The sequence below is a fragment of the Drosophila subobscura genome, chromosome O (genome assembly GCF_008121235.1).
Source record: "Drosophila subobscura isolate 14011-0131.10 chromosome O, UCBerk_Dsub_1.0, whole genome shotgun sequence".
NCBI classification, from domain to species: domain Eukaryota; kingdom Metazoa; phylum Arthropoda; class Insecta; order Diptera; family Drosophilidae; genus Drosophila; species Drosophila subobscura.
Window position 1 is genome coordinate 628,386 of NC_048533.1, and position 23,793 is coordinate 652,178.

At 38.6% G+C, this 23,793-nt stretch overlaps 1 protein-coding gene across 1 annotated transcript; it reads right to left on the minus strand.

Moving 5' to 3' along the window:
• Positions 1 to 3,169: 3,169 nt before the first annotated feature.
• LOC117899469 (Kv channel-interacting protein 1) lies at positions 3,170 to 23,141 on the minus strand. The gene is made up of 6 exons (XM_034809486.1): positions 22,716 to 23,141; positions 6,989 to 7,467; positions 6,001 to 6,070; positions 5,657 to 5,727; positions 5,375 to 5,569; positions 3,170 to 3,620 (listed from the first exon to the last, which is right to left on the minus strand). The coding sequence occupies exons 2-6, from the start codon at positions 7,142 to 7,144 to the stop codon at positions 3,492 to 3,494; spliced, it is 621 nt and encodes a 206-aa protein (XP_034665377.1). The 5' UTR covers positions 7,145 to 7,467; positions 22,716 to 23,141; the 3' UTR covers positions 3,170 to 3,491.
• Positions 23,142 to 23,793: the final 652 nt, after the last annotated feature.

A 23,793-nucleotide genomic window follows, 5' to 3' on the forward strand; every position in this document is an offset into this window, starting at 1 on the left:
CTTATAAACAATCCAAATCACTAACCACGTTTTGCTGCTGTTAAGTTCCGTTTCGTTCCATTTTTTATTCATAAGGGGGAAGCATACACGAAAATTATACATATGTATATGTTTGTAGGTAACTTAGGGCATTTCATTTAAGATGGTTTTGATGGCTCGGACATTAACCCTTTCCGTAGACAGACTCTCACGCGGGGCTCATTTAAAAATCGATTAGGCTGAAAAATTATTATCGTAATTTACATTTACTAGGTACATTTTTGATTATAGTTAGCCTCAACTAAATGCGAATTAATTGTAGTTTAAACGGTAATCATCTTCATTGTGGTTAAAATATGTTTGCTTAAAATACATTCTGGCTGCTGGGGGAATCCTCATCCGGACCCACCATCCTTCTAGCTAATCGTACAGCATTTCGACTTCGATCTGGACATAACTCGGTGGATATTTTAATTCATAGTCGGCACGAAACGTTTAGCAGCTAAACCCAGTACAATTTGGAATTTCAATTCGATTAGTTAAATAAAGTAGTTTCGATTTTAATTTAGGTTAAATTTAAGTTTAAGCGTTTCAATTTCATTATTATTATTACATATGTACATATGTATCTGAATAGGTTAGATATTTAGGTTCCTTCAACTTCGAATCGTTGATTTAATATCATTTTGGATAGTTAACAATACACTATATATTGCCACTCGATTGCATTTCGTACAAGGTCGGGTCTTAGGGGGTAGGGTGGTTTATTCCTTTACCAAAACCGAAATGTTTCATAATACACGGTACTCGAGCGAGTAAATAGGGTATATTGTATTTGTGCACAAAGTGAATGTACATATGTAACGCCCAGAAGGAAACGTTTCCGACCCCATAGAGTATATATATTCTTGATCAGCATCAATAGAGTCGATAGAGCCATGTCTGTCTGTCCATCTGTCCGTCTTGTTTATCGGCTAGTTCTCAGAGACTAAAAGAGCTAGAGCCACCCAATTTTGCCTCCAGACTGCTGTATGCTCACACTGAAACCAGTGTATTTCAAAAAATTTCCTCCTTCCGCCCCCGCAAAAGTGCGAAAGCCTCCCAAAGCTACCATTTTGAAGATAAAAGAAAACTAAAAACGCCATTCCGTAGGGATAAATATTGTAAGGAGATGATTTAATTTACTCCCTAGTCGTAGACTCAGAAAAGTTTTGCTCAAGCTTACATTGAAACTATTTTGGTGTTATGTATTTGGGATAGGGTTTAAGTGTTGGGCTGCCAGTTTGATATAAAATATAATATAAATTCTTGCTAGATTTGATCTATATTGAATTGTTGAATTAAGTTGGAAGAAATTTTGATTTAAATCAAGGAGAAATTAAATGGAAAAAGGAACAAAAATGTGTAGATACCGATAAATAAAAAACCTTTATTTAAAATGAATTTAATATCGATCTTTTATCAAGAAGGCTAAAAACCTAAATCTAGGATGCTCATATATGTATGCAGCAAAGAAAAATACTTGAATATATGTATTTATATAGTTGGTATATCAGCTCTATATTGAAACCATTTCCATAAAAACGAGAAGAAGTAAAATTTATTTAAATTCCTCAGAAGATTATAGCTCGATCAATTCCAAACACAGAATCACTCTTTTGAGAGTATGGTAGAGGGTAAATAGGGTATATTGTATTTTTGGGGAAAAGTGGACGAGCGATGTAAGTAATGTGCATCGTAACGCACAGTAGGACACGTTGCCGACCCCATAAATTATATAAAGTTTTGATTTGCATCAATAGCCGAGTCTATATGGCCGTGTCTCTCTGCCCGTCCGTCTTGATAAGCGCCTGTATATCAGGGACTATAAAAGCTAGAGCCACCAAATGTTGCATGTTGTTGTTGCAAGTGTATTTCAAAATTTCTCCACGCCCCGACAAAGGGCGAAAATCTGCTGTATTCACAATGATTTTATCGTTTGTAACGGCTACACGGCGTTCCACTCCTGTTTTTTTAAGTTTAGATAGACTTCTATTTTTTTTTTTCGAAGCAATAATGGAAGAATGATGTCATGTAATTGTTCAACTAAAAAGGAGGAAATAGGAAATATCAAAACACATTGATTGTCTTGTCTTTACCATGTTTTGAGTGTAAAAACCTGTCTTTCCTCTCATTCCTTTTACATTTTGTGTCTGTGGCTGCCCCAGGATCAAACGGTACTGATACCCAGCCATCAATTGCAAATAATAAATGGAAAATATTGTCGAAGGATCTCATACAAAAATAATTACGTTCATATGTATGTACATACTCGTATGTGATGGCATGTGTAATGAAATGTATGTTAATGCAATATAATTGAAGAGTCGTGTTTTGAATTGCAGTTAACATTAACTTATACGCACGGTCTCGTATAAATGTTAATTAAACTGTAATTGTCAAGAGCTATTTTTTTTCGTTCTATCGGTGGTTGGTCGGGCAAAAATAGGACCCAGGCATACTAGTCCATATACATACATTCATAAATACATCCTTATATTATTCTTTATATTATTCATCATGTGTGTTCTGTTGTATATATACATTTATTTTTGTCTTTACATTAAATCATCAAATTATCATCAATTAGTTGATGCCATAAAAATGAATTTATGTAAAAGAAAAATGAATTTTAATAGATTTTCCCACATTTTCTGAATGAATTATAATTTGTCTGTAATTTGTCATATGTTTCTGTGTTCATGGGCTTTAATTGACTGCAAAGAGGAGGAGGGAGGGTTGCGTTTTTGTAGAGTTTTTCCAGGGTTCAATTGCGGCAACAAAGTTCAGGGGGAAAACAAATTCGTTTCCTTCGTATTATTCTTTAGGAAAGTGTAAATACCATAGTATTTTTACTGTTCTTTTTGTTGTATGATTATGTATATGGTGAACCGAGTAAAGTAAATCGTGTATTGAGAGCCGGCTCGTTTTCTCCGTTACCAATTCCATTCATGAATCAATCATTTGCGGGTTTTGGTGGTTTAGTTTTTAATTTTAGTTTAGTTCTTGGTGTTGTTTGTTGCTTCAAATAAAGTCAATTTACACATTAGGTAAGTAAATACTTACAAGACCAACACGCTTTTGACGGCAGGATTATATTCAGAATATGCTCAAAAAATGAATCGTATTCGTATTCATATTCATTTCTTAATCATCATTATTGTTTTTGTTTTGTTTTTATCGATTTCTAGTTATACAATAACACACTCATAAAGTTTTAAAGTTTTTCTTCTTTCGATATTTTGGCCTAAACTAATTTTTCAATTACTAATATGTTTCATTTCCATCATTTGCCATCAATTTCAGTGATGGTTTTTTTTGTCATAGGTAGTAAGTGTTTTTTTTAAAGGTGATTTTCCCTCGGACATTTTTGAGAATTTTCTTTTCCTTTCTTATTTTATTGCAATTTATAGATCTATAAGCGAAACTATAGTCTTTGAAGTGGTCATCAACACGGGCTCGTCCTCTTGTCATCAAAGGTCATTGTCGAACATCTGTAGCGAGCGTGTTACCAAATCGTCCTTCAAACACGCCTCCAAGAACTCCTCTATCGTTATGATGCCGTCCTGGTTCAAGTCAAGCTTGCGAAAAACACGATCCACCTTTAATTTCAAATAAATAACCAAAACTATAATTATTTTTCCATGCTACAGAAATGCTACAAAACACAAAAATTATACAGAAACAAGTTAGAGTTTCAATTTGATTAATAAGTGCCGTGGGCAGGGGTACGCAACGTGTGCAATGGTGCGACGTGCGTCATTAAGTAAGTTTTCCGTGGTTGTTTTCGCGCATGAAAGCATCTGCTTTTCGCTTTACCTCTACCCCCTTGCCATCTTTCCACGCGTCGTTGAGCTGTCAATACATTTTCAGTACCCCTCTGCAGAGGGGTAAAAAACCCGAATTTTTGGAATTTATGTAATTTTTTTGTGTAAAATATTTGAATGCGACTAAACTATTCTGATTCCTAAATATCCAGATAGAACAAAACTGGTTTTAGAATATTTTTATCTAGCACCATATGATTTTGGCGCGCTTTCAAAGTCGACTGATTTTGAGATGCTTTGACTTGTGAAAAAGTGCGGGAAAATTTGAGCAACTTGCAGCTGTAACTGTAGCTCGATTACAAAGTTTATATACAAGCAAAAATATGGAAATAATAGGTCGAGGTATTTAAATTAATTGTTTATACATGTTTTTGCATAGTTGTGTGTAGTTATTTAATTGTCCAATGTTTTGTTCGTGTGTCTTTTTAGCTTGGTACTAACAATTGCACGTGTTTCCTGTGGAATATTACTTTTGCACAGCACACCACTGCACATAAGTTCAGATTACTTGGTGTTAACCAAATATTATAGAATCACGTGGTGTTAATGCTTTTTGCCCGTTTTGGCCCCTTTTCGAACAATTTTAAATTTTGCAGATGCTTATGAGTTCACTCATGCAGCCGCTGCTGGAGGTCTGGACCAACAACAATCGTGAAGCAGACGCAATAAAATGTTGTAATTTAAAGAGTAATGACAAAAACTGACTAGCTAAAAATGAAACTATTACAATTCAAACGAAAATTATCCAAATTATTGTTTAGTTAAACAAGTACTAATCAAATTAATTTTAACCAAACAATCATTCAATAAAATATATTTTTTAAAAGTTCTAAAATGTTTTTAAGGATCTTTTATCATAATTAATCTTTTGAATACCTTTTTTATAATACATACGACGTAAATGGGTTCCAGTTTGTATAGGGGCGGGAGGTAGGCGGGGTCTAAAAGACTAAATTTTTTTTCCGAAATTCTACTTTAGTCTAACAAACATTCATGCCAATTTGAAGAGCTCTAGCTCTTTTGGTTTGGATAATGCCAAAAAAACCGGCTTTTTACCCATAGTGCTCTGGTGAAATGCCTGCAACTGTTGTCACAATTATAATTACTCATACGCACTGTGCGCTTTGGTCGCGCAACGTCAGTGGATGCTACACAGAATAAGCTGCACAAAAAAGGGATTGAGCGGCAGATTGACATTGACGTTGGCAGATTGCAGGCCTCGGTCTAGACAAACAATGATTTTGCCTTGCATCGCTTCGGCATTTTAATGAAGCTCTTTGTGTGTAATGGCCAAAGCTTATCACTGATTGCGAAATGCAAATCAGAAATTTATGACGATATTTCGGGGTAACAATTATTGTTTTAGAACAGAATTCTCAACAGGAGCTCTACATGCATTTTTTTGCTCTTTAGTTGTGGTGCAAACATTTAAAATTTAAGGGAAACGTTGAAACCGACTTTTAATGCATATTTTAATTTCGTTTTTAAGTTGTTATTCACTCATTAATATATTTAAATATTTTGCTCACCTGATCCCTTGCTTTGCGATCATCCTCAGGCTGGTGTGGTCTTCGGCCCATAAGCTCGTGTATGGCCAAGATAATTTCGCTCAGTTCGCCGCGACTGATCCGCCCATCGCCATTCAAATCGTAAAGCTTGAATGTCCAGCGTAGGCGCTCGTACACAGAGCCACGCAGCAGTGTCGACAAGGTGACCAGTAAATCCTAATAAACATCAAAGAACATACAATATATGGAATACAACATAAATACGGACTGCAGAAAAGTTAATTGTAATGAGATGGTAATTACCCGAAAACTAATGGCGCCATTGCAATTAACATCGAACGCCTTGAACACATAATGAGCGTATAAACTCGAATCTGTACAAGTAGAAAAGGAAAAAGAAAAACCAAAGAAAATGTCACAATTAGGGGCATGTCTGAAAATCCTTTTGGTGGTTTTTTTTTGGGTTTTTGGAGGTTTTTGGTTATATTTGGATACTGCCAGCGCAGCTGCTGCAAAAGCGAAATGGACGCTTGAGTGGCGCTTTATGACGCGTAACTATAAAAATAGGGAAAAGCATTGAAGCCCCCCACACACATACGCACAACAAGTTAGAGAGTGAGAACACACAATTATATACAAATACTTACTGCCATGTGGAAAGAATTTGGCGTAAATGTCCTTAAAACAATCCTCGTGCACCACGCCCTCGGGGCATTCCTGCAAAAAAGGACGAAAAATCGCAATGAAAATGTTTAGTTGAATGTGCGGGGAGGGAGGGCAAAAAAGAAAAAGCAAATGGAATGAAATATAATATGCAAAATAAGCAATGAGACGGTCTGGAATGCTGCGCTGTTTCTTGAAGTTCTTAAAGAAATTTCAGAATGAAAAGAATACAAGAATTGATCGGAAGTTAACCCCAAATTAGCTGCAGCTCCATGCAGTGAGGAGTCAGTTAGTCATTCCTTTGTATCACATAAATTTGCGCTTCATAATTGAATTACTTAAGTAATCCCATCCCATCCCATCCCTGAAAGTTTTCTATTTCCATAGTAAACAATTTTTCGGCAGGGTTAACAGTGCCATGTCCGCAGCAGAAATGAAAAACCGTTAGACATACTATCAATAAGACAAACCATCAATGCCGCAAAGTAAGTACGAGTAACGAGATTGAAGTGCAAGTAAAGGCAAACTCTATCCATTTGCTTGATCCAATGCTCATCTGCTGTTGACACACATAAAACACGTTTCTCTAAAAAATTTGTTCCAAATGAACGCGGAAATGCTGCACACTGCAGCTACCATACAAAAAGAGGGGCTAGGAAAATTCATTTACGATGAAACCCAAAACGCGTGTGTATTAAAATGTGCTGCCATTTATGGCACACTACTTTGCACGCTGTTCTGCTGGGTAACTCTGTTCGGCCCTTCTGCTCTGTTAAATTGTTAGACTTTAAAGGATTTTCCATTTGGAAGGAAATCAGAGCTGAAAATCTGCTTATAAGTTATTAATATTAATCTTTATATAACTATCTACTTGTATGTCTCCATCTGCCCAAAGTTGTTAGCAATTTTAAACGAACTTAAACAGATAGTAATAGTGGAAAAATAAATAATAATTATAAAAGATTTTCTTACCGTTTTGAATCCCCTGTACATGACGCGAATTTCCTGTTTGGTGAACTTCGTTTGGCGGCACAAATCCTCGAGGGCAACGGGAATGGGCTTAGGCACGCGTGTTTGTTCCAACTCATATACCACCTCCTCGATGGGGCTTTCTGGTGGTGATGCCATGGTGGTTTCTGTTGTACTTCCAATTCAGCTTTGACTTATACGTGGTTTGTTTCTCTACAATTCTTTGCTTAATTAACTCTTTTTAATTATGTTTTATGGGTTAAGATCGAAACGCATTTAGAGCTGTTCTGTTAGTTGGCACAGAACGCACTCATGATGCTTCAATTCACTGGCTAAGTTCCGCAGAAAAAACGGTGATTATTCAATTTCTTTGTGCTCTTTTTATTATGGCTTTGCGTGCTTCCGTTTTCGGCGTTTGACCTTTATTTTTTTTGTGGTTTTCGGTTAGGGTTTCCGGTAAGTCGCTAATGAGACAACCTTGGCTGAAAGAAAGGAGAGGTAGACATAGAGATGGGATGAGTGCGGTGGGAAGAGGGGGGTCGGGAGAGGGTGAGAAAACAAATGGTAACAGGCGGAAGTACAACTCGTTGGCCGGGCTCTGTGGCCGCAAATCAAAAGCGCGTATCGAGTTATGCGCGCACTTGCCACACGTTGCATGTGCAGGCAGGTGCTATATTACCCAAAAAAAATAATTAGCACTTTGCAGGCAAATGGATTGAATGCTAGTTCTGGCTCTTTGCTCGTTTACTTTGCACTTGGCAAATCTTACGCTGAATTGAGTCTTTGCTGCTTAGTGAAATAGGATTTGGAACGGTTGCTGTACCAACTACTCATATGTTGTCCTATTAAATTAAAAGGCCCTGAAAGTAGTCCCATAAACCGAGCAAATTCAATTTCTTTTGCCAAATGAAGTCCCTTCCTTTTTTTTCCTTCCTTCACACTGACAAATTTCAACAGCCCTTCAATATTTATCAGCGAAAAGTCAAATAGTTTTTTGCTGCAAAGTATTTTCACTCTATTTCCATTTTGAATTTCCATTATATTTTCTCTCACAGACAGAAAAGAGATAGAGAGACGAGCGAGAATGGTTGAGTGTTTGCGAAATGGCTGGCAAAAAAATTATAGAAAAGGTTAGGCTCCTGGGGTTCTGCTGAGTTTTACTTCCATTTCCGACGGGACAGCTATTTTTCAGTTGGAATTGATTTAGCACCATATGACCAAAATGGGGTCACTGCGAAACGGAAATAGCTTTGACAGTTTTAATTTTAGCAGTATATTTATGTGCCCTCTTTTTACAGAGCTTACACTTGCTCCCGTTGCCCCTTTCTCTGTATTTCGTTTTGCAGGTTTTTCGCATCTGCAACTCACACTTATTTAGGTAAGTAAATACTTACAAGACCAACACGCTTTTGACGGCAGGATTATATTCAGAATATGCTCAAAAAATGAATCGTATTCGTATTCATATTCATTTCTTAATCATCATTATTGTTTTTGTTTTGTTTTTATCGATTTCTAGTTATACAATAACACACTCATAAAGTTTTAAAGTTTTTCTTCTTTCGATATTTTGGCCTAAACTAATTTTTCAATTACTAATATGTTTCATTTCCATCATTTGCCATCAATTTCAGTGATGGTTTTTTTTTGTCATAGGTAGTAAGTGTTTTTTTAAAGGTGATTTTCCCTCGGACATTTTTGAGAATTTTCTTTTCCTTTCTTATTTTATTGCAATTTATAGATCTATAAGCGAAACTATAGTCTTTGAAGTGGTCATTTCGTTTTGCAGGTTTTTCGCATCTGCAACTCACACTTATTTGCTGCCTGGCGAATTGGTGCCTTCATTTCCAGGCTGTCAAAAATGTTTAAAACATCGTTTGTGAGACACTTAGTACGCGTCACAGCTTTTATACCCGGTACTCAGTCAGTGGATCCGAATTTTAAATTTGACATCAACATCACTTCTCGCGACAACACGCTCTTTTAGCTCGCCCCCCTCCCCTAGAGCCGCACACTACACGAGTTAGAGTGTTGAATGAGAGAATGACCAAAAAATAAACAGATGCAGGAAGGGGTGAGGGCTAGCTACTGCAATGAACTTCGTCATTATGGCAATAATATTTGAATGTAATATTATCTTTGTCTTATCTTTAAAGTTGTGGCTGTGTGTGATTTTTGGAGATACTCTTTTAACAGTGTGATATCACCTGAGTCTTCAAACTTAACTTGGCGGCTGTAGCTTTTATAGTCTCTGATATCAGGCGCTTATCAAGACGGACGGACAGACGGACGGACAGACGAATGGACAGACAGACATGGCTATATGGACTCGTCTGTTGATGCTGATCAAGAATATATATTGTACTTTATGGGGTCGGAAACATTTCCTTCTGTGCGTTACATGCATCCACTTTTCCCCACGAATATAATTTACGCTATGTACTTTTCGAGTACCGCGTATGAAAAATACAAACAGAAATATGCTGAAAAAATTTTATAAAAATGTTTACTAATATGTTATATTTCAAAGAAGGTTAATATGTTGATCATAGTTTAATTGAGGCAAAGTGTATATTTAAAATACTTCCTTTCGACCTTTAATGTTGAGTTTAAACATCTTAAACATTAAAAAAAAACGAGAAGGGACGTGTGAGACGCTTCTTACGCGTCACAACTTTTATACCCGTTTTATACTCAGTACTACATCTGTACCTTAACGGTTTTTTGTCAAATTTTACATTTTTTCTTCATCTGTCATCTACAAATACAACACTTCTCGCGCCAACGCACTCTTTTAGCTCGCAACCCTCCCCTAGAGCCACACACTGCAGAGTCATGGTAGAGGCAGAGACGCAGCAGAGGCAGAGGTACGGCAGAGGCGGAGGGAGAGGCCGCACACTGCAGAAACAGAGTGTGAATGAGAGAATGTGCAAAAAACAAATAAAAGCTTCGGGACGGGGTGGGTTTAGCCACTGGAAATTAATTTCTTTATTCTGGCTTTAATAATGATCCAATCGGATCCCAATTTAGTAATCTGATAGAAATGGTCATTCCCTACGGAATGGACAGGAGGCAGAGAGACAGGCAGAGAGACAGGTAGAGACAGCAGGCAGAGAGACAGGAGGCAGATACACAGGCAGTTAGACAGGAGGCAGAGAGACAGGAGGCAGGGAGACAGGAGGCAGGGAGACAGGCAGAGAGACAGGAGGCAGAGACATGATGCAGAGAGAAAGGCAGAAAGACAGGCAGAGAGCCAGGCAGAGAGACAGGTTATTAGTTTTCTTTTTTTTATTTATTTATTTATTTATTTCAATTAACAATTATCTGCTAATAATGGAATAGGAATAATAATAAACTAATTGTTAAGATACAATTTACACATTTTCTAAGCTAAGGTAATGATAAATGTTAAATATAATTTTTTCAAGGGATAATTCGGGGGATATTAGATGGTACAAGTAATTATAATTATTGCATAAATCCCGGAAAGGTTCATGCTGGGAGTAGTTAGATCTACTATCTTTTATCTTCAAAATTGTAGTTTGGGAGCGTGTTGGCGTGAGAAGTGATGTAGATGTATATGTAAATGTTGATGAAAGATGTAGAAAAAATGTAAAATGTAAAATTTTAAATTTGAAAGAAACCGTTAAGGTACAGATGTTCTACCGAGTACCGGGTATAAAAGTTGTGACGCCTAAGATGCGTCTCACACTTCCCTTCCCGTTTTCATTTAGCTTAGACTTTTGCCGCTCATTCATCGTTGAATATTAAATTCATAAATAAGTAAGGAGCGGGGCAGAGCACCCCTTAAATATTCATGCATTTTTTCGTGTTACCAAAAATAAGCTTAGCCCCCGAATGTAAGAGTGTCGAGAGCTGGAGCTGAGCTCTTTAAACCACTTCGAGTGAGTGCGGGGAGGGAACGAGTGCCTTTAGCCATTAGCATAACTTGCATTAAACGGAAGTAGAGTGCAGCCATGAAAGCGAATTCAATGTCATACTTATCCGCTCGAGTGGCCGCCAACTAATTTCATGACTCTATTTCGCACAAAAATCGGTATGTGTAACCGCATGTATTTTTCAACATTTTTGATGACATGTTGCAGCAACAGCGACACAGCCTACGTTGCACTATGGTCCTAATGACAACTTTTCTTGTCCTTAATTAATAACACGCGAACGAATCAAGATTTTTGGATTTAGTCTTTTGATATTAGTTAAGTAAAGGAAGAGGAGTGTTTTTTGAAAAAATGGGCGTCTTAACTTTTTATTTAAACTTTTTTAATTTTAAATTTTTTTTTCTCAAAATGTTAGAAGCAAAAAAAGGATGGAAATATGTTTAGCAGATCAAGATTCTATAAAAAAAAGTCGTAGCACGAATTAGACCAACTTAAAAATCAAGATAATCGAATTTTTTCTCCCACAAAGCATGCTCTTCAGCAGTTTCCATTATAAAACAATATTACACTGGCTACACTCAAGCCCTCCAAAATAGCTAGTGGCTAATACTGTGGCTTAAATGGAATACAAAAAGGTAAACTACTTCACAATTTTCTTCTTCATTGTGTTCCAAACGGCAAAAAACATTGAAATTTCTCATTTAAGGTTATGATCAATAAATGCAAATGGTAAGAGTTGTGGTCAAATGGGGCATTTGTGACTATACACATTTTAACAATCATTTATTGCTTTACGACACACAAAAGGTTTCAAGGTGGGACTAGGTGGCACTCGTTTTAAAATCTTTTAAAAAATAAGCTTTCTCTACGAACTGATACATATTGAAGGACTCACTTTAACATACAATTACGAAGACATCGCCAACTACTAGATATCGTTCACATTACAAAACACATAGTAAAAGCCCAACTGAATAAAATGCATCCAAAAAATTGGATCAGTTAATCGTATTTCCAATTTATGAGATATTTAAAACAGCAATAAAATTGGTACTTTTTCACCGCACATGCTGTGCAATAATGATCGCTGGGTTTCACAGCAGATTTTGCGAAGGTGGCGCCATCTATGAAAATTTCTGGTACGCAACTTTGATGGTCAATATTTTTCTAATACATAATGCCAAAAACCGCGTTTATGTTTTAACTTTTTGTAAATTAGGTTTTGGCCAACAAAAGTGGTCATTGGGACCATAGTGCGTTGCATGGTCAGAGCACACACATATATGTGAAATGTGGGCATATGGAGTTTTAGTCAAATATCACGTATACGACATGTGCTTCCGGCAAAGAGCGCACGAACACCCACAGTCAGGTGCATAGTGCAGGCAGAAGTCAAACGCATTCAATGCCAGGGCAAAACCTTATTAAATATTAAATCAGGTCACATTAAAAGTGCATATGTTATGCCATAATGCGTAAATCCTTATAAGCCAATTGCTATTTGTCGTGCGACACACAAAATACACGACACAGATATGCACTTAAGGCGGCAGATAGACCATCAGGAGACGGGGCAGCAGCATGAGCAGCAGGAAGTCTAGCATTAAATGGGATATTCAAATTTTCTGGCAAAAGCCATTGCCAAGTATTGTCTGTCTATTAATTGTCTAATTGGGCCGGTTCCTGGAGCAGGAGGTAACCCAGGATCTCAGATCTACACACAACAGTGGCAGTGCAGTGGCAGTAGTGGTAGTGGCAGGAGCAGCAGTGGCAGTGGCAGCAGCCGACGAATTGAGGCAAGAATAAGGTTTGGCTCAGCCTTTCCTGGCCCAAAACATTTGCCTGCAATCATGCAATGCCCCTCGAACAAAAAACTACAACTAAAACCGTCCTCCTACTCAAATCTGCAAACATTGTTCCTCCGCCTCCGTATCACGACTAACTGGAATTGTCAACAGTGGTTTGAATATGTGCATTGTTGATGAGGCAAATCTCGTAAGTACTACAGAAACAGAAATTATTCTGGAGTGACAGTCTTTACTGTAGAGACTTCTGAGGCTAATAAAGTATTACAGAGGAGTGTGGTTGTAGATCTGTGCAGCCAAGGAATACTCAATAATACATATTTAATATTGTGCTGGCAATATATTTTAAGTTAAGGTCAAGTTGGTCTGTATTCTGTGTACATTTTATTAAAGCAGCAAGGCCGTCTAGCCATTAATATAGTCTCCTACATTTTTGCACTAGATAGCTGAAGAAAGTTCCGAAAATGCCACACGAATGTGTGCTAGATACGTCATCTTTCCGGTACGTAATACCCTTTACCTCTACACTGAAAAAACACTCAATAAACATGCAAAACTGTACATACATATTTACCACAAAAATTATTGGATTCCCTTACTATTTACTAATAACTTTGACCCACTGTTTTGGGTGTCGTGTCTTCCAAGCTTGTGGCATTGTCATTTCCCGCTTGCATGCCACTTTCATGGACATCAGTAGACAGACTGCTGGCACAATAAGAGGAGTGCCATGCTCGAGCCAAACCCAGCCATGACTAACTAGAAAACTCCTGGCAAGAAATATCACGCAAGCAACCGCAAAAGTTCTACTTCAGTTTCGAGAGCATTATTAAATTTTTGGATTGTATATCTATGGAATATCTGTGTGTATATCATTTTTAGGGGTAGTCTTTGGGTGGGTTTTTCTCCAGGAATTGAAATTTTGGCACTGCTTGTATTTTAGGCACGCCCACGAGGTCAAGCGCTCAATCTTGATGGGCCTACCAAAGAAAATAAATCAGCGCCAATTATGGTCATTTTTTCATGGTGTTCCTTTTTTTCCCTCTTGCTTTCTGTGGCAACGATGACACATGATGTATGGCTCTCGACAGTTTTCAATCTACTGCTGCTGGCTAAAACCCGAACCAAATCCGCCCTCAAAATGGTGTGGGCGGAGGAGCAAAATAAACAGACTGGCAACGAATATCGGGAGACATATACATACATATGAAGGCGGATGTTTGCATACCAAATTAAATAGGCAAATTGCGAATGGCAAGTGCATTTGCATTGCTCGGCTGAGCACTGATTTTCCTTCAGAGTTGCCTTTCCTCTACCCCAGGCTAGAGGAATTTTGCAGAGAGATAATGCAAAGTTTAGATATTAGAACATAATCGACCAAACGGCTTCAGGCAAAACGGCTACGAGACCCTAATGGATTAATAATGCTTGCAAAAAGCCAAAAACTCAAAACATACCAACTGTTTTGGCCAAATTCACACAATTCTTGGACATTTTCAAAACGCATTTGAACCAAGTGAGATATCTGACTTGGCTTACTCATAGCGTTCACCTTGTTTGGTGTAATCCTAGCATTGATCAGTCTTGAGGTGTCCCATTTCAAATGTATGGTTTTCTTAGCATATGCTCTTATAATGTCAGTTAATAGATTTTAAAACCCAACTTTGGTTATAGTTTAGTTTAGTTTTTAGTTTAGTTTAGTTTTCTGTTATCTTCAAAATTGTAGATTTGGGAGGTTCATTTTGGGATTTGGGAGGCTCATTTTTGAAATACACTGGTTTCAGTGTGAGCATACAGCAGTCTGGTGCCAAAATTTGGTGGCTCTAGCTCTTATAGTCTCTGAGAACTAGCCGACAAACAAGACGGACAGACGGACAGACGGACGGACGGACGGACAGACAGACATGGCTCAATCGACTCGGCTATTGATGCTGATCAAGAATATATATACTTTATGGGGTCGGAAACGTTTCCTTCTGTGCGTTACATACAACCGTTATCCGCACAAATACAATATACCCTATTTACTCCTCGAGTACCGGGTATAACCAGCAATCCTTTTGCCAAATCCGGTTCATGTCTTTAAAAATTGAAAAATACATCTCGTGTACTTATTATTTTGATCAGGCCAAACATGCCCATGCAGAACAAATTTCCCCACTTTTATTATAGATTTACTTGATTTGCAAAACTGTATTCTTAAAAAATATAAATAATTGGCAGCAATGTATTCAAAAACAGATGTATGTATACATGTAACCTTAGTGTGATACATACATATGTACATATGTACATACATACATGTGTATGCATGTACATACATAATGTAACCTTATGGTTTTATGCGGTCGGAAACATGTCCTACTGTGCGTTACGATGTACATAACGAACATCGCTCATCCAATTTTCCCCACAAATACAATAAATCCTATTTACTCTTCGAGTACAGGATAAAACGAGAAGGGACGTGTGAGACGCTTCTTACGCCTCACAACTTTTATACCCGGCACTCAGTACTACATCTGCACCTTAGCGGTTATGTGTCAAATTTTACATTTTTTCTTCATCTGTCATCTACATCAACAACACCTTTAGCTCGCCACCCTCCCCTAGAGCCACACACTGCAGAGTCAGGGCAGAGACGTGGCCGAGGTAGAGGCCACAAACTGCGCGATTCAGAGTGTGAATGAAAGAATGTGAAAAAAACAACAAAAGCTGCGGGACGGGGTGGGTTTAGCCACTGGAAATTAATTTCATCATTGTGGCTATAATAATGATCCAATCCGATCCGACCCCTATTTGGTGATCTGATTTCTGACGCGTAAGAAGCGTCTCACATGTACCTCCTAATTAAACTCAAAATTTCCTTTAAAATACCTCGCAAAAATCTTAATTTTTGCATTTAAAAGCTTAATATTTCCCAGATGGTAAACTTAAACTACAAAGTGTTTGGGACCAATGTTTAGCTGCACCCAAAAGCTTTTCAAAACAGCAAAGTTCTTTTAAACCAAGTCTAAGATACTTCACTTATGTACAAAACTAAAATCTATCAGAAAAAATAGATTTTGTCGAGTATTGTTGTTGTATGTAACATCATTTGATGAACAAATTCACCAGCAACTTCACATAAAGTAAAGCATTTTAAAATGTGTAATGATTAATAATTTATTTCTGATTGTTTAATTTCCCTCTGCTAATGTTTTGTCCCCTCTATATATTGTACAATGCATGTAAGGGGCATGTAGGATGTATTATTTTTATCTAGAATTGACAGGATGTCGCATAATTAAAGTTGATAATTGTGCCAAAAGAATTTATGCCAATTGCCAAAAGATATGGGCTCAGTGTTGGCTGCCAGCCAATAGATAGATAAATGGCCCATCAGAGAGAAGTTAAAAGACGGGAATGGGGCATAGGGCATGGACATGGGCATGGGCATGGTAGGTTTCGTAAGTCATTCTGTAAATACCGGAGAGTGAGACCAAAGTTTATTATCCTTAATGGAGTGTGAACAGCGAATAGTACATTAGATTAGTTTTAGTGGCTGCAACTTGACAGTTTTAGTTTTGCCTTTGAGCCGCCGCTGGGTGCTTGGGAAATCAAGCTAAGTTTGCTGTTGCCTTTTACCCGAAGAGTAAATAGGGTATATAATATTTGTGGTCGGAACAATGTACAGCAGTACACAGAAGGAAACGTTTCCGACCCCATAACGTATATATATTCTTGATCAGCATCAATAGCCGAGTCGATATAGCTATGTCCGTCTGTCCGTCAGTCTTGATGGGCGCCTGGATATCAGAGACTACAAAAGCTACAGAAACCAACCCCCGAAATGGGGGCGCTAGCTAAAAGGGCGTGTTGGCCCGTTCGAAAAAATCATAAGGTTGCGTTATGGACATGCATAGAAATGTATCACACTAAGGTTACATGCATACATTCATATGTATGTATATGTACATATGAATACACTGAGTAAGTACAGGGTATAAAAGTTCTGACGCGTACCAGCGACGTTCCATCTCGTTGAAATTAGTTTTTGGCTGTTAATGGAAAGCGTGCGATAATTTAAGAGGCCAGCCAGGCCTCTTCTTGCAGCCAGGGCGCGCCACAAGGCGAGCCTAAACAAAGGACCCCCCTGAGCCGGTGCTGTAGCAGCGTGTGGCATGGCATACGCCTTGCTCTCAGTATGCAATAAAGTGAAACATAAGAGGAGCAAAAGCAATTTTTGGAAAAGGCTATTTGAATCAAAAAGCAAAATGGGAGCTCCCCGAGAGCAACTTGTACTGCCACGAGTATTATTAGTTGCTGCTGATGCCTTAATCGCACATCCAACCCGCGACACCTAATACTAGCACCTGTGTGAAGGTCGCATCATTGTTTTTGCTATGCTGTAGTGTACTCATGCAGAGTGTTTAGCTTAATCTAATTTGGCACCACCCTAACGGCAAATTGCTACATAAACATATAATATTTTCCCACGACAAGATGACAGCTGTAAATTGCAATATAAAGCAATGCAGCCGCTGCAGGGACCGCTGCCGCAAAAGATGATCCATCTGGCATTGGGAATTTTAATTTTAACGTCAGCATATTACCCATGCGACGTATTCGGGGTGCTAAATTCCCACGCTAATGTAACACCTTCATGGGGCAACTTGCCGTCTTTATTTTGGTATAAATGTAAGTTCATTATAACGACATCAACGAAAGCAGTCTTATTACAATGCGATTGTGCCACTTTGATTGGTTGGGGCAGACATGTAATCATAAAAGTAATGTGTTCGAAAGCTAACAAACTTTTCCTCTACTAAAATGCTTCTCATTTGTTGTATATTTATGCTTGTCAGCATCTTTCTGCCTGCCTTAAAGTGCGCACTCCAAAACGACAACCCGACAATAGTAACCGAAATCAAGTAGCAATCATAGATGAGCAATTTTTGCACTTAAAGTCGAGCAAATATTTAACAAAGAACCAGAGCTGAATACATTTCAAAGAGTCAAGGAGTCACTGCCCAGGCCTGCAAGAGGAAGTCTGCAATCAGCTCGAGTTGCACACATATTGCAGGGGCAGTGAGCAGGGGCAACGGATGAGAATGGCTTGTATGGCATGGACGATACCATAGCAAAAGGGATGGCAGTGAAAGTGTAAGTGAAAAGCGTAAAAAGCACAATCAAAAGTTCAACTCAAGCAACTCGTGTTGTTCATTAATTTGACAGCAGTTTTTGACTATCTAATATTGCAATTCGGTCTTTTAGTTATGGCCAAGCAAGGGAAAACTTAAAATTTTCCTTTCCGAGGAAACTTTTACTAACTCCCGCGCACAAAATGCAGTTATTTCTGGCACTGGAAATGGCCACATAAGAATCTGGCTTCATTGTTAGCCAACAAGAAAACTGGTAAAATAGTGGCAAGTATTTTGGAGGGGGGGGCATGGCTATGGGGCTTGGACTTGCCAAACAAATTATAAAAAGCAAAGGGGGCCTTAGAGAAGGTTTTTTGGCGACTCCTTCGGCGAACGAGCACGAAAAACACACATACCCAAAGTATGTGTACATCCATACATATAGCCACCCGCTAGTCGGGAATCGGCTCGCCGCCCTTAACTAGACCCACACACTGCTGACTCGCGGCAGAGGCAGAGGCCGAAGCAGAGTGTGAATGAGAGAATGTGAAAAAACGAATATAAGCTGCTGTACGGTGTGGGTTTAGTCACTGCAAATTAATTTCTTCATTCTGGCTGTAATAATGATCCATTCTGATCTCAATTCGGTGATCTGATCTATATGGTCCTACCCTACAGAATGGCGTTTTTAATTTTCTTTTAACTTCAAAATTGTGGATACAGCATATTTTCGATTTGATGCTGATCAAGAATATATGTATATACTTAATGGGGTCGGAAACGTTTCCATTTCTGCGTTACATACATCAACTTTCCACACAAATACAATATACCCTATTTACTCTTCGAGTACCAGGTATAAAAAATAAATCAAAAAGTATTCCGTGTTGTGTTTGTCTGCAACTGTGGATGTTTGCTTGCTGTGAAATATCAGAAACTTTTACCGAAATCTTAGCTAGTCCCAGAGTTGCACTTTTTTTTGAGGGAAAGAACTGTACTTGTTAATTGCATGCTTTCAGCATATTTCAGCCTGTCACTGTACATTTTTTATCTAGAAAAGGCCCATGTAGCACAACTTTCGGACAAAAATTTTGTTCCTATTATTTGACAATAAAAAAAAAGAAAAATTCTCTGCAAAATTTACCTATAATGTATGTATGTATATATGTATGTATGTATACATGTATACATATACTTAAGTACATACGTAGCAAAATGGTTATATGGGTGCTTGGCAACGTTTATAGACACATTTGGCGACCTGCCTCGTATAATTATACCCGGTACTCGAAGAGTAAATAGGGTAATTGTATTTGTGCACAAAGTGAATCTATGTAACGCACAGAAGGAAACGTCTCCGACCCCATAAAGTATATATATTCTTGATCAGCATCAATAGCCGAGTCGATTGAGCCATGTCTGTCTGTCCGTCCGTCCGTCTGTCCGTCCGTCCGTCTGTCCGTCCGTCCGTCTGTCCGTCTTGTTTGTCGGCTAGTTCTCAGAGACTATAAGAGCTAGAGCCACCAAATTTTGGCACCAGACTGCTGTATGCTCACACTGAGTGTTTTTCTAAAATTAGCCCCGCCCCCGAAAAAGGGCAAAAACCTCCCAAATCTACAATTTTGAAGATAACAGATAACTAAAAACGCCATTCCGTAGGGAATGACCATATCTATCAGATCACCAATTGGGATCCGATTGGATCATTATTATAGCCACAATGAAGAAATTAATTTGCATTGGCCAAACCCACCCCGTCCCGCAGCTTATATTTGTTGTTTACACATTCTCTCATTCACACTCTGCTTCGCGCAGTTTGTGGCCTCTGTCTCTGGCACGTCTCTGCTACTGCCGCCACTCTGCCGCGTCTCTGCCGCGTTTCTGCCGCGTTTCTGCCCTGACTCTGCAGTGTGTGTCTATAGGGGAGGGTGGCGAGCTAAAGGAGCGTGTTGGCGGGAGCAGTGTTGTTGATGTAGATGACAGATGAAGAAAAAATGTAAAATTTGACAAATAACCGCTAAGTTGCAGATGTAGTACTGAGTGCCGGGTATAAAAGTTGTGAGGCGTAAGAAGCGTCTCACACGTCCCTTCTCGTTTTCGTTTGAATTGTAATAGTTTCATCTTTAGTTACTCAGTTTTTGTCAATACTCTTTAAATAACAACATTTTATTGCGTCTGCTTCACGATTGTTGTTAGTCCAGACCTTCAGCAGCGGATGCATGAGTGAACTCATAAGCATCTGCAAAATTTAAAATTGTTCGAAAAGGGGCCAAAACGGGAAAAAAGCATTAACACCACGTGATTCTATAATATTTGGTTAACACCAAGTAATCTGAACTTATGTGCAGTGGTAAGCTGTGCAAAAGTAATATTCCACAGGAAACACGTGCAATTGTTAGTACCAAGCTAAAAAGATACACGAACAAAACATTGGACAATTAAATAACTACTCACAACTATACAAAAACATGTATAAACAATTAATTTAAATACCTCGACCTATTATTTCCATATTTTTGCTTGTATATAAACTTTGTAATCGAGCTACAGTTACAGCTGCAAGTTGCTCAAATTTTCCCGCACTTTTTCACAAGTCAAAGCATCTCAAAATCAGCCGACTTTGAAAGCGCGCAAAAAACATATGGTACTGGGTAAAAATCTTCTAAAACCAGTTTTGTTCTATCTGGATATTTAGGAATCAGAAAAGTTAAGTCGCATTCAAATATTTTACCCAAAAGAAATAACATAAATGCCAAAAATTCGGGCTTTTTACCCATAGTGCATTGATAAGTTGACCATTAATGCTTTCCAAATTGATGTTCATGCTGCGTTGGGGAGTAGGAGTGGAAGCTATGACCTTGCCCTGATATAAACGTTTAGAACTACATACATCTAAGATGTCAATAAAATGCCTGACAATGTGGGTTTAGTGAACGATATGGCTTCTTTAAGGATTTACATTGCTTAAAGAATAAAGTTATTGTTTTATTTAATCATCTAGGCAAAAAAATAGTCACGCCCATTGCCCATTACTTAGTTCTGACGAGTGTTGTTCGATTCCTGTGTATATAACACCAAAAGTGATTAGGCAATTTATAGCCGTAGCAGTTGAATAATTTTGCACCTCATGGCTGTGTCCTGACCTGCTCTGCCTGGCATTTGCCATTAGGACTTCCTGTGCGTGTCATGAGCTTTGCTTTTCAGACAAAAAACTATTTTCGATCAAGGTTATAGTTCTGTGACCTTATCGTGTGGTCTATCTAATAGATAGAAAATAGATAAAAGAAGAGCCATTGATTGCCCGAAAAGAAAGGAAAGTTAAACCCCTGTGGTTGGAAAAATTCGGACTTCCACTTTAAGTTCAGGGCTGTATTGGATAACCAATTACATCTGATTTTTTGGAGCCGCTGCGAAACCTATTCCCTAGCAAACGATAAGGTAATCTAACCATTTTTATATTTAGCTGCCTAATTGTTACAGTTATTACTGGAATTTATCTGGCCAAAGCCGCCATGTCAATTAACATGAAATAGTTCTGAGGCTTGCATGCCCTGACCTCTTCTTCACTCCTCTAAAATCTACTCACATGCCAGAGCCAATTCGCTGTGACCTTATATAAAGAAATTTTTATGGCTAACAAATGTTATATCCTTATCGCATTCTCCCTGTTGTTTTTGTCTTCTATTTTTAAAAATTGTATTCACAGTTTCGTGTGGCCTGAGGCGACTCACATAAACATCTATAGTGATAGCCAAGCTGCAATCAAATCACTGAATGCGATAACAACAAGCTCGGCTACAGTGGCAAACTGTCGCAAATCTCTTCACGAGATGGCTTATCAGTTCGTCATCAGCCTAATATGGGTCCCGGGCCACCAGGACATTGAAGGCAACTGTATAGCAGATGAGCTGGCCAGAGCTGGAACAACAATCCCCCTTCTCAATGATAAGGAGGATATACGTATGCCAATGGCCACCTGCAAGCTCAAAATAAAAGAACATTTTAAGCAACTAACAAATGACAGATGGCAAACTGTGCCACTATGTCGCACTGATACGAACTGATATATATTGAAGGACACTTTAACATACAATTACGAAGACATCGCCAACTACTAGATATCGTTCACATTACAAAACACATAGTAAAAGCCCAACTGAATAAAATGCATCCAAAAAATTGGATCAGTTAATCGTATTTCCAATTTATGAGATATTTAAAACAGCAATAAAATTGGTACTTTTTCACCGCACATGCTGTGCAAAAATGACCGCTAGGTTTCACAGCAGATTTTGCGAAGGTGGCGCCATCTATGAAAATTTCTGGTACGCGGCTTTGATGGTCAATCTTTTTCTAATACAGAACGCCAAATACCACGTCTTGGTTTTAACTTTTAAAAATTAGCTTTTGGCCAAGAAAAGTGGTCATTGGGACCATAGTGCAATGCGTGGTGCGTGCTTGTGTGTGTGCGTGCTTGTGTGTGTGCGCGGCTTTGGCGCCTAGTCAAATTAATCGCATGCGATTAAAATTGTATAAAAATCGAGTGTGGTGGCGAGGCGTGCGTTTTGCTTTGTTCTGTGCCATTGGATATACATATGTACATATTTACATACATACATATGTATGTATGTATGCTTTGTCTTTTTGAATGGTGGGCAGGTAAATGAGTTGTTGTTTAAAGTTCTTGAGAACGTATGTACATATGTATGGGAATGGGAATGGAAATGTACATATGTATGGATGCTATATAGCTAGACGGATGTGTGTGTGTGCACAAATTTGCATTTTTACGTAGCGTGGCGGTATGGAATTGTTTACTTTGTAGGTTAGTTTTGCTGTAGGTAAGCTATGTGCTTGCTCCTCCTCTTTGCTCTGTTTTACCATCTACTCCTTGTATATTTACCTTTGATGCCTTTGACGCAGCGCTGGTGACGGCTGCGAAGAAGCAGAAAGTGGGTGAAAGCAGGACCGACAACACAGAAGAACACAAGAAGAGACGTGAGTCGAGGGACGAGAGACCAAGGGAATCCTGGGACTCACGGGGGCTGGGCTGGTCGTTTGTGGCGGGCGGGCGGCAGACGACAGGCGGCGGTGGGTTGGCTGGTTTTTGTGTGGAATTAACCTCAAAGCATGCCAGCAAACAGCTCTCCTCGAAGTACTTGACTCTCTGGTTTCGTTTCCCCTTTATTCTCGTGTGTTTTTGCTCTTGACTTTGCGTGTTTCGTTTTAATTGTTAATGATTTCTGCATATTAATATATTTTCATAGTTTCTTTTCGGCCCACTTCACTTCTAGTATGCCACATTTTTGGCCAGCCTTCTAATTACATATTATTGCTGTATTTCTGTTGTTGCTAGTTCCGCTACTCCGCAGAGAGAAAGCCAAGCAGACTGCACAAGAAAAACGGCAGCAAAAAAAAACAAGAACAAAAAGTAAAATAGAAGAAGAAAAACTGTATCTTTTAGATCCGGGCAAATTATCCTTCTTTTCGTACACAGCAGCAGCAGCGCTTTTGACGCATCGATGCTCAAAGCGGTACCAGCAGCAGCTTTAGCTGGAAAATTTCCTTTGCTTTTGGTTCGCTTTCTCGTACTATTTTTGCATGTTTTTGCTTGCCCTTGCTAATTTGTTTAAGTTTGTTAAAAATGTCTGCTGTAACTAACAACAGGCGGTATAACCAAACCAGCAACAACAGATATAAGTTTTACCATATATGTATAATCCACAATACTGGAGCGCAGCAGAAAGTCCGTACAAGTCCGTTTAACGTTAGCAGACAGGGAGCAGCCACTGCACTCACATTCGACAGAGAAACCGTTCGACGCGCGCACCCGAGTGTCCTATACACAACTGATTACGGTTTGGAGTCGAGTCGAGTCCTTCGCGGCCTGCTAGGACTGCGAAATTTTTTTAGCAGTGACAGCAGCAGTTGCAACGATGCGAAGCGAATGCTTCGAATCGTTTCGCTTCTAGGCTTCGCGT

Coding starts and splice junctions, on each gene's coding strand:
- LOC117899469 (XM_034809486.1), bottom strand. CDS start 7,144: ATGGCATCACCACCAGAAAGCCCCATCGAGGAGGTGGTATATGAGTTG. Junction 6,071..6,988: donor TGTACAGGGGATTCAAAACG/GTAAGAAAATCT, acceptor CCTTTTTTGCAG/GAATGCCCCGAGGGCGTGGT. Junction 5,570..5,656: donor ATGGCGCCATTAGTTTTCGG/GTAATTACCATC, acceptor GATGTTTATTAG/GATTTACTGGTCACCTTGTC.